Source organism: Chiloscyllium plagiosum, unplaced genomic scaffold (assembly GCF_037043375.1).
Source record: "Chiloscyllium plagiosum isolate Xiang-an unplaced genomic scaffold, Cpla_swu_hap1 HiC_scaffold_47, whole genome shotgun sequence".
NCBI lineage: Eukaryota > Metazoa > Chordata > Chondrichthyes > Orectolobiformes > Hemiscylliidae > Chiloscyllium > Chiloscyllium plagiosum.
In genome coordinates, this window is record NW_028270185.1 from 3,082,784 (window position 1) to 3,094,866 (window position 12,083).

Below are 12,083 nucleotides of genomic sequence, written 5' to 3' on the forward strand. Positions count from 1 at the left end.
CCCACCTCCCCCTCCTGATCCCCCTCCTGTAAATATATTGTCACGATTCAGTCTTCCCTGAGGGAGTGAGTGCCCCACTCTCTGAGTGAAGAGGCTCCCCTGAAGTCCCCATTGGGTCATTAATGACGATTATGTGTCGAATGGCCTTCGCTGTGGATCAGGGGAGACCAGGTCACTGTTTTCCTTTGCGTGGACAAAACTGAGGGTGAGTCTGATGGAGCTGTATAAAATGCCGAGGGCCACAGATAGGGAGGAACATTTGCCATTAGTGGAGGAATCAGTAACCGGGGGTGGCACAGTTTTAAGGGAAGGAGCAGGATGTTTTTAGAGAATTGAAGAAAATGTTTTGGTGAGCACTGGGAGGGTGCTCGAGGCTGAAAGACAATTGAGAAGGTATTTAGATAAAGCATTGACATGCTGTAGTCTACAAGATGTCCTTGTGGTGCAGTGGGATTGGAGGTCCAGGTTATGTTAGAATCTTTGAATCCTCACAATGCAAATAGAGGCTATTCAGCCCGATGAGCCTGCACCCACCCTCTGTGCACCATCCCACCCTGTCCCTGTAATCCTGCATTTCCCATGGCTAACCTCCCAGCCTGCACATCCCTGAACACTGCAGGCAATTTCCCACGGCCAATCCCCCCTCACCTGCATGTGTTTGGACCGTGGGAGGAAACCGGGGCACCCGGAGGAAACCCCCGCAGACACGGGGAGAACGTGCAAACTCCACACAGTCAGTCGCCTGAGGCTGGAATCGAACCCAGGTCCCTGGCATTGGGAGGCAGCAGAGCTAACCACTGAGCCACCGGGGAAGTCCCAGCTGCTCCAATGGTGTGACTCTGATCAGCCCCCTTTGGAAAATGTCTTTGAATAGTTATGGAAGGCAGTTACGATGCAGTGGTAGTGCCGCTATCTCGAGGCCTGGAGGCCAGAGGTGTGTACTGTTATGTGAGGGGACACCATTATAAAGGTATCACCTTCTGCCCTGCAGGTTATGACCTTGCTGCTGTACTGCAGTGGTTTGCCCAGCGAGTGGATCGCATCATCCTCCTGTTCGATGCCCACAAACTGGAGATCTCGGATGAATTCTCGGAAGCGATCCGGGCGCTGAAGGGGAACGAGGACAAGATCCGAGTGGTGCTGAACAAAGCCGACCAGGTGGACACCCAGCAGCTGATGCGGGTCTACGGGGCCCTGATGTGGTCACTCGGTAAAGTCATCAACACGCCCGAGGTCATGAGGGTCTACATCGGCTCCTTCTGGTCCGAACCCCTCCTCATCTCCGAGAACCGGAAGCTCTTTGAGCTGGAGGAGCAGGATCTGTTCCTGGATCTGCAGAACCTGCCTCGGAACGCTGCCCTGCGGAAGCTGAATGACCTGGTGAAGAGAGCCCGGCTCGTGAGGGTAAGAGGACACTCTACTGTTTGGCAAGGGGGGGGGGGGGGGGCATCGCAGGATTGGGTAAATATATCGCATCAATACTGAGCTCCTTTCTGCTCTCAACACGGATCAGTGTAGTTAGAAATCCAGCAGCCCCTCTTCCTGGGCAAGTACTGTCCAGTGGGTCAGTATCCTCGGTTGGAGCTGGTTTTGTGTTTAATGGTTGTGCACAGGAACACTCTTTGTTTATCTCAGTACGTCGAGGGAACAGACAAACCAACATAGATTCAAGTCTGAATAGTTGCCTTTCACATTGGGTCAGACATAATCCATGTCACAGGATTTTTAAAATTCTTGATGAATTTTTGCGACTGATCCCATTAATGTTGGAGCATTTCCAGTTGATACAGAGGGATTCCTAACACAGCAAACTGATAATGACCAGGTCATTGTTTGTTGATATTGATTGAAAGAAAAATATTGTCAAAAATACCCCTCACTTCCTTGCAACAGTGACATTGGGTGTTTCCCCAACAGCTCACATGACAGCTCGGTTAGATAAGGTCTTTAATAGACCCTCCGACAGTGCGGCACTCCCTCAGCACTGACCCTCCGACAGTGCGGCACTCCCTCAGCACTGACCCTCCGACAGTGCGGCACTCCCTCAGCACTGACCCTCCGACAGTGTGGCACTCCCTCAGCACTGACACTCCAACAGTGCCCTCTCCCTCAGCACTGACCCTCCGACAGTATGGCACTCCCTCAGCACTGACCCTCCAACAGTGTGGCACTCCCTCAGTACTGACCCTCTGACAGTGCGGCACTCCCTCAGCACTGACCCTCCGACAGTGCGGCGCTCCCTCAGCACTGACCCTCGAACAGTGCGGCACTCCCTCAGCACTGACCCTCCGACAGTGCGGCACTCCCTCAGCACTGATCCTCTGACAGTGCGGCACTCCCTCAGCACTGACCCTCCGACAGTGCGGCACTCCCTCAGCACTGACCCTCCAACAGTGTGGCACTCCCTCAGCACTGACCCTCTGACAGTGCGGCACTCCCTCAGCACTGACCCTCCGACAGTGCGGCGCTCCCTCAGCACTGACCCTCCAACAGTGCCCTCTCCCTCAGCACTGACCCTCCGACAGTGTGGCACTCCCTCAGCACTGACCCTCCAACAGTGTGGCACTCCCTCAGTACTGACCCTCTGACAGTGAGGCACTCCCTCAGCACTGACCCTCTGACAGTGCGGCGCTCCCTCAGCACTGACCCTCCAACAGTGCCCTCTCCCTCAGCACTGACCATCCGACAGTGTGGCACTCCCTCAGCACTGACCCTCCGACAGTGCGGCACTCCCTCAGCACTGACCCTCCGACAGTGTGGCACTCCCTCAGCACTGACCCTCCAACAGTGCCCTCTCCCTCAGCACTGACCCTCCGACAGTGCGGTGCTCCCTCAGCACAGACCCTCCGACAGTGCGGCGCTCCCTCAGCACTGACCCTCTGACAGTGTGGCATTCCCTCAGCACTGACCCTTGACAGTGCGGCACTCCCTCAGCACTGACCCTCCAACAGTGCGGCACTCCCTCAGCACTGACCCTCGGACAGTGCGGCGCTCCCTCAGCACTGACCCTCCGACAGTGCGGCACTCCCTCAGCACTGACCCTCCAACAGTGCCCTCTCCTTCTGCGCTGACCCTCCGACAGTGTGGCACTCCCTCAGCACTGACCCTCTGACAGTGCGGCACTCCCTCAGCACTGACCCTCCAACAGTGCCCTCTCCTTCTGCGCTGACCCTCCGACAGTGTGGCACTCCCTCAGCACTGACCCTCTGACAGTGCGGCACTCCCTCAGCACTGACCCTCCGACTGTGCGGCACTCCCTCAGCACTGACCCTCCGACAGTGCGGCACTCCCTCAGCACTGACCCTCCGACAGTGCGGCACTCCCTCAGCACTGACCCTCCGACAGTGCGGCTCTCCTTCAGCACTGACCCTCTGACAGTGCGGCTCTCCTTCAGCACTGACCCTCTGACAGTGCGGCTCTCCCTCAGCACTGACCCTTGACAGTGCGGCTCTCCCTCAGCACTGACCCTCCGACAATGCGGCACTCCCTCAGCACTGACCCTCCGACAGTGCGGCACTCCCTCAGCACTGACCCTCCGACAGTGCGGTGCTCTCTCAGCACTGCACCGTGAGGGTCATGTGTCTCTGGTGAAACTCAACTTTACCTTCTCTTGACTCAGTATCTGAAAGAGATTTGTTTAAAATCTCAAACATTCAGAATATCTTTGCTATGGTTTTGTGCTGTTTCGGAATCAGTCCCTGAGTGATGGGAGTTTCACAAATGAACCAGCGATGTGGCTCCTCAGCGATGGCCTGTGACCCCTCTCACCTCCCCTCCTCGTCATGGAAATGCAGGATGTGTTAACCGAGAGTGAGGACAGGAATGGAACGGAATATGAAGCACACCCTAGTTGAATAACTGGCCGGCTTTGAGAAGGTGGAGACAGTAGGATGGATCTCTGAATGGCAGTCCCATGTTTGGCGTGAATGTTTGACTTTTTGACCTGGATATTTGTGTGTCTTAGTGACTTCCTTTTTACCTCACCCTCATTGGCAGCTCCACTGCTCAGCTCAGGCCTGGGTCAGATTTCAATCAGTTTCCATCACGTCTCCCCACCCCGGAGACACCAAACTGGCCTCAGCTCAGTCTCACACTGTTCCACTTCCCCTGGGCACAGCCCCCAGTCCATTCCTTATCCCACCCCCTGAAACGTAATCAGGCTCAGAATTAACTCCTCAGAGGCTGATGTCCCATCACCAAGTTCCCCTTTAATTACATAGGGGGAGTTCCTGACCCTGACCCTGACCCAGTTCCCTCAGAGCCAGCTCTCAGAGTGAATAGAACCCCCTACCCTCCTGTTTCTATCTGTCAGTCGGGGCTCCCTGATTGGACCAGGTTAACAGCCCCAATCAGGAAGCTCTGATTCTATGAGGTCCATCTGGTTACAATCCCTGAAGGTTGGAGTTTGCATGGGCCCCAGCCCTCTGCCCAGTGAAGGGTCTGGGTGAGGGTAGAACACAGTCATGATGATGTCAGCTTCCTCACCACGGTCAACACTCATTAGGCAAAACAGATTGACTCACAGCTCCATTGTCCCAGTATTGCCCAGTTTGGGCCATGGCCAATCTTTGATTACCTAATGTCCATGCTGTCCCTGTCCTGGGAGTGTTTGATAGGGACAGTGTAGAGGGAGCTTTACTCTGTATCTAACCCCTTGCTGTCCCTGCCCTGGGAGTGTTTGATGGGGACAGTGTAGAGGGAGCTTTACTCTGTATCTAACCCCTTGCTGTCCCTGTCCTGGGAGTGTTTGATAGGGACAGTGTAGAGGGAGCTTTACTCTGTACCAAACCCCGTGCTGTCCCTGCCCTGGGAGTGTTTGATGGGGACAGTGTAGAGGGAGCTTTACTCTGTATCTAACCCCTTGCTGTCCCTGTCCTGGGAGTGTTTGATAGGGACAGTGTAGAGGGAGCTTTACTCTGTACCAAACCCCGTGCTGTCCCTGCCCTGGGAGTGTTTGATGGGGAACAGAGTACAGGGAGCTTTACTCTGTACCAAAACCCGTGCTGTCTTTGCCCTGGGAGTGTTTGATAGGGACAGTGTAGAGGGAGTTTTACTCTTTATCTAATCCCGTGCTGTCCCTGTCCTGGGAGTGTTTGATGGGGAGAGTGTAGAGGGAGCTTTACTCTGTATCTAACCCCTTGCTGTCCCTGCCCTGGGAGTGTTTAATGGGGACAGTGTAGAGGGAGCTTTACTCTGTATCTAACCCTGTGCTGTCCCTGTCCTGGGAGTGTTTGATGGGGGACAGTGTAGAGGGAGCTTTACTCTGTATCTAACCGCACAGATAGTCCTTGAGGAGAGAGACAGAGACAGAGAGATGGAGAGGTTGAGATCACAGTGTGGCTGTCAGCGTTGGAGCATGGAAAATCAATGATGGGCATGACGCCAGAATTAGAGGAATTCAGAGAGATCCCGGAAGGGAGGAGATTCCAGAGATAGGGAAGGGCAAGGCCATGGAGAGATTTGAAAGCAGGGATGAGAATTTTAAAATCGAAATGCTGCTGAACTGGGAGTCAGTGCAGGGTGGGTCTTTTCACCATCTTGCTGTGCACAGGTTGGTTGCCTAGTTTCCTGCAATATCCAGGCAACTTCACATTAAACAAAGATTCCTTCCTCGGCTGTAAGGTGCTGAGGGACTTGCTGACATTGTGAAATGCATGTCCCTTACATCGGTTCTTTTAGATGACCATCAGCAAGAAACAACTCCTTCCAATGAGCCAGTTTATGCAAAGTGACATCCCACAGTCAGACACAAGACGATGCACGAGGACAAATATCAGCCCTGCCCATGACTGCTGGATTTCCCACTGCTCCCCTTCTGGATGGTTAATAGGGCAGTCAGGGCCAAGTTATAAGGTCTAAGGTGGCACCTCTGACAGTGCGGCACTCCCTCAGCACTGACCTTCCAACAATGCGGCGCTGTCTCGGTGCTGACCCTCTGACAGTGCGGCGCTCCCTCAGCACTGACCTTCCAACAATGCGGCGCTGTCTCGGTGCTGACCATCTGACAGTGCGGCACTCCTTCAGTACTGACTCTCCGACAGTGCGGCACTCCCTCAGCACTAACCCTCCGACAGTGTGGCACTCCCTCAGCACTGACCCTCCGACAGTGCGGCATTCCCTCAGCACTGACCCTCCGACAGTGCGGCACTCCCACAGCACTGACCCTCCGACAGTGCGGCACTCCCTCAGTACTGACTCCCCGACAGTGCGGCACTCCCTCAGCACTGACCCTCCGACAGTGCAGCACTCCCTCAGCACTGACCCTCCGACAGTGCGGCACTCCCACAGCACTGACCCTCCGACAGTGCGGCACTCCCTCAGCACTGACCGTCCGACAGTGCTGCACTCCCTCAGCACTGACCCTCCGACAGTGACCACTCCCTCAGCACTGACCCTCCGACAGTGCGGCACTCCCTCAGCACTGACCCTCTGACAGTGCAGCACTCCCTCAGTACTGACTCTCCGACAGTGCAGCACTCCCTCAGCACTGACCCTCCGACAGTGCGGCACTCCCTCAGCACTGACCCTCCGACAGTGCCTACTCCCTCAGCACTGACCCTCCGACAGTGCCCACTCCCTCAGCACTGACCCTCCGACAGTGCTGCACTCCCTCAGCACTGACCGTCCGACAGTGCTGCACTCCCTCAGCACTGACCCTCCGACAGTGCGGCACTCCCTCAGCACTGACCCTCCGACAGTGACCACTCCCTCAGCACTGACCCTCCGACAGTGCGGCGCTCCCTCAGCACTGACCCTCCGACAGTGCGGCACTCCCTCAGCACTGACCCTCCGACAGTGCGGCACTGCCTCAGCACTGACCCTCCGACAGTGACCACTCCCTCAGCACTGACCCTCCGACAGTGCGGCACTCCCTCGGCACTGACCCTCCGACAGTGCGGCGCTCCCTCAGCACTGACCCTCCGACAGTGACCACTCCCTCAGCACTGACCCTCCGACAGTGCGGCGCTCCCTCAGCACTGACCCTCCGACAGTGCGGCACTCCCACAGCACTGACCCTCCGACAGTGCGGCACTCCCTCAGTACTGACTCTCCGACAGTGCGGCACTCCCTCAGCACTGACCCTCTGACAGTGCAGCACTCCCTCAGCACTGACTCTCCGACAGTGCGGCACTTCCTCAGTACTGACTCTCCGACAGTGCAGCACTCCCTCAGCACTGACCCTCCGACAGTGCGGCACTCCCTCAGCACTGACCCTCTGACAGTGCTGCACTCCCTCAGCACTGACCCTCCGACAGTGCGGCACTCCCTCAGCACTGACCCTCCGACAGTGACCACTCCCTCAGCACTGACCGTCCGACAGTGCGGCGCTCCCTCAGCACTGACCCTCCGACAGTGCGGCACTCCCTCATCACTGACCCTCCGACAGTGCGGCACTGCCTCAGCACTGACCCTCCGACAGTGACCACTCCCTCAGCACTGACCCTCCGACAGTGCGGCGCTCCCTCAGCACTGACCCTCCGACAGTGCGGCACTCCCTCAGCACTGACCCTCCGACAGTGCGGCACTGCCTCAGCACTGACCCTCCGACAGTGACCACTCCCTCAGCACTGACCCTCCGACAGTGCGGCACTCCCTCGGCACTGACCCTCCGACAGTGCGGCGCTCCCTCAGCACTGACCCTCCGACAGTGACCACTCCCTCAGCACTGACCCTCCGACAGTGCGGCGCTCCCTCAGCACTGACCCTCCGACAGTGCGGCACTCCCACAGCACTGACCCTCCGACAGTGCGGCACTCCCTCAGCACTGACCCTCCGACAGTGCGGCGCTCCCTCAGCACTGACCCTCCGACAGTGCGGCACTCCCACAGCACTGACCCTCCGACAGTGCGGCTCTCCCTCAGCACTGACCCTCCGACAGTGCAGCACTCCCTCAGCACTGACTCTCCGACAGTGCGGCACTTCCTCAGTACTGACCCTCCGACAGTGCGGCACTCCCTCAGTACTGACTCTCCGACAGTGCAGCACTCCCTCAGCACTGACCCTCCGACAGTGCGGCACTCCCTCAGCACTGACCCTCTGACAGTGCTGCACTCCCTCAGCACTGACCCTCCGACAGTGCGGCACTCCCTCAGCACTGACCCTCCGACAGTGACCACTCCCTCAGCACTGACCGTCCGACAGTGCGGCGCTCCCTCAGCACTGACCCTCCGACAGTGCGGCACTCCCTCATCACTGACCCTCCGACAGTGCGGCACTGCCTCAGCACTGACCTTCCGACAGTGCGGCACTCCCTCAGCACTGACCCTCCGACAGTGCGGCACTCCCTCAGCATTGACCCTCCGACAGTGCGGCACTCCCTCAGCACTGACCCTCTGACAGTGCGGCACTTCCTCAGCACTGACCCTCCGACAGTGCGGCGCTCCCTCAGCACTGACCCTCCGACAGTGCGGCACTCCCTCAGCACTGACCCTCCGACAGTGCAGCGCTCCCTCAGCACTGACCCTCCGACAGTGCAGCACTCCCTCAGCACTGACCCTCCGACAGTGCGGCGCTCCCTCAGCACTGACCCTCCGACAGTGCTGCACTCCCTCAGCACTGACCCTCCGACAGTGCGGCGCTCCCTCAGCACTGACCCTCCGACAGTGCTGCACTCCCTCAGCACTGACCCTCCGACAGTGCGGTGCTGTCTCGGTGATGATAAGCAGAAACATGGTTTGTTTTAAGAAGCTCTGAGCTGTCCCTTCAGGGACAGAGCCCTCTCAGCCATTCACACAACAAACCAATTGACCTCCCACAGACCTTAACATGGCCTTTGTTTTATGTGTGACCCACTGTCTGTGTATACACATTGCCTTTAAATAGCGCAGATCCTGCTTACAATTGACAGCAAGTAAGAAGCCAACACAAACATATCTCTCCTGATTAAACTCAATCCTGTTTATTTATGTTAGACACAGAGATCTCCTGTTAGTTAATGCACAGTGTTGTTTTAATTTTCTGTCCCTCTGACTGTCCAGGTACTGAGAACTCTTTCTGACAAACTCAACATTTTAATACCAGGTTAAGATCAAGTTGGGATCTTCGAGGTACACAGCTTTGAAAGGACGGGTTTCATCGTTTAAAAATAACACCCAAAACCCGCCACTCATCATCCCCACCCCCCACAAACCATCACCCACACTCCCTACCCATCACCCCCACAGCTGACACCCATCACCCACACCCCACCTGTCACCCAAACCTTCCTTCCATCGCCCCCACCCATCACCCCACCCTACACCCCTCACCCACACCCCCTACCCATCACCCCACCCCACACCCATCACCCACATTCCCCACCTATCACCCCCATCCATCACCCACACCCATCACCCAAACCCCCCACCTATCACCCACACCCATCACCCAAACCCCCCACCTATCACCCACACCCATGATCCAAACCCCCCACCCGTCGCGCATACCCTCCACCCATCACATCCACCTACCACCTCCACCCCCATCCATCACCCCCACAGCCCACACCCATCACCCATACCCTCCACCTGTCACCCATCACCCCCACCCGTAACCCACACCCATCACACCCCCACCCATCATCCCCACCTCCCACCTACCTGTCTCACCCTCCCAATCTGACCCAAGGGTATTGCCTTCAAATGTCAGTGCAGAGGTGATGCTTGACCACAGGGTGGCATTCACAGCCCAGTTTGGTCCCATCTCCAACACACACACACTCACACTCACACTCACACACTCACACACTCACACAGACTCTCACACACACATGCAGACACACTCACAAACACACACACACTCACACAGACTCTCACACACACATGCAGACACACTCACAAACACACACACACACATACTCACACAGACACACTCACAGACACACACACACACTCACACAGACACACACACACACAGACTCTCACACACACATGCAGACACACACACACACACACTCACACAGACTCACACACACACATGCAGACACACTCACACACACACACACTCACACACACACACACACTCACACAGACACACACACTCACACACACACACACTCTCACACACATGCAGACACACACACACTCACACACACACAGACTCACACACACACGTGCAGACACACTCACACACACACACACACTCACACAGACACACACACTCACACACACACACACTCTCACACACATGCAGACACACACACACACTCACACACACACTCACACTTACACACTCACACTCACACTCACACACACACACTCACACAGACTCTCACACACACATGCAGACACACTCACACACACACTCACACATACTCACACAGACACACTCACACACACACACTCACACATACTCACACAGACACACTCACACACACACACTCACACATACTCACACAGACTCTCACACACACATGCAGACACACTCACACACACACACACAGGTTCATTGCTGCCTGAAAGTGTAGTTGCAGGTAGATAGAATACTCAAGAAGGCTTCACCAGTTTCCCTATCTCCCCTCTCCCTACCTCTTCCAGATCCAACCCTTCAACCTGGCACCGCTCTCTTGACCTGTCTTATCTGTCCATCGTCGTTCCCATCTATCCGCTCCATCCTTCCCTCTGACCTATTACTATATCCCCATTTGCACCTATCTATCGCCTTCCCAGCTACATCAACCCCACTCTCCTATTTATCTCTCAGCCCCCTTCCCCCCCTCACATTCCTGATGAAGAGCTTATGCCCAAAATGTCGATTCTCCTGCTCCTCAGATGCTGCCTGAACTGCTGTGCTTTTGCAGCGTCACACATTTTCAGCTCTGATCTCCAGCATCTGCAGCCCTCACTTCCTCCTACTGAAGAAGGCGATTGGTATGCTTACCTTTATTGGTCAGTGCATTGAGTGTAGGAGTTGGGAGGTTATGTTGCAGCTATACAGGATGTTGGTTAGGCCACTCTTAGAACACTGCCAAAGGGCAAATATTGTTAAACTTGAACAAGTTCAGAAAAGATTTACAAGGATGTTGCCAGGTTTGAAGGATCTGAGCTACAGGGAGAGGCTGAACAGGCTGGGGCTGTTTTCCCTGGCGCGTCGGAGGCTGAGGAGTGACCTATAGAGGTTTACAAAATTATGAAGGGTATAGATAGGGTAAATAGACAAAGTCTTTTCCCTGGGGTGGGGAGTCCAGAACTAGAGGGCATAGGTTTAGGGTGAGAGGGGAAAGATATAAAAGAGACCTAAGGGGCAACTATTTCACACAGAGGGTGGTGCGTGTGTGGAATGAGCTGCCAGAGGAAGTGGTGGAGGCTGATACAATTACAATTTAAAAGGCATTTGGATGGGTATATGAATAGGAAGGGTTTAGAGGGATATGGGCTGGGAGCAGGCAGGTGGGACTAGTTTAGTTTGGGAACATGGTCAGTACGGACTGGTTGGGCCGAAGGGTCTGTTTCCATGCTGTAAGACCCTATATAAGGTGAGGGTGCGCAAGGAGCTGTGATGGGGGAGCCTGTTACGGTTGTTTGGGAGCACCACCGCAGGTGAGGCCCAGGCTTTTGCCTCTGAAAAGGCCGATCAAGCTACTCGATTCAAGGCCAGTTAAGGATTGGCCGGCCAGCAACACCCACAATCCCATGAAAGAATAAAGAAAGAGAATTAATGACCCTTTGTGTGAGAGGCTGCAGCTGTCAGTGTAACCCAGCTTTTAAATTCAGCAGCAAGTCCTCCCTCTGTCCGTGCTGTTCATAGAGAGCAGGGTGAGGCCTGGGGCATGGTTTATATCTCTCCAGATCACCCACCTTCCTGAGGCACAAACCTGCTTTAATGGAAACAATTGTTATTCAATTTCCTTTTATTTACTTTTCCACTGGTTTCCTGATACTCCTGGGTGTAACTGTTTTAGTCATGATCCCAATGTGGAAACACAGAGACGCAGTTAAGTAGAAACTAGCAGCAGTATTTGGCCATTCAGCCTTCGAGCCCTGCTGTACCATTTAATATGACCATGGCCGATTCTCTGTTTCTGTCATAGTTATCTTTATTTTTTTAGGATGCTCTCCTCCGAGACCCTGTTTCTGATCATCTTTGACCTCTTCCTATCTTCAAAA

At 55.3% G+C, this 12,083-nt stretch overlaps 1 protein-coding gene across 1 annotated transcript in view; it reads left to right on the top strand.

Annotated features, from left to right (window-relative positions):
- LOC122542678 (EH domain-containing protein 2-like) overlaps positions 1-12,083 on the top strand; it is a 56,771-nt gene that overhangs the window by 28,991 nt on the left and 15,697 nt on the right. The window contains exon 3 of the mRNA XM_087984024.1: positions 992-1,404. Within this exon, the coding sequence (XP_087840150.1) occupies positions 992-1,404 (413 nt within the window). The remainder of the gene's footprint in view (positions 1-991; positions 1,405-12,083) is intronic.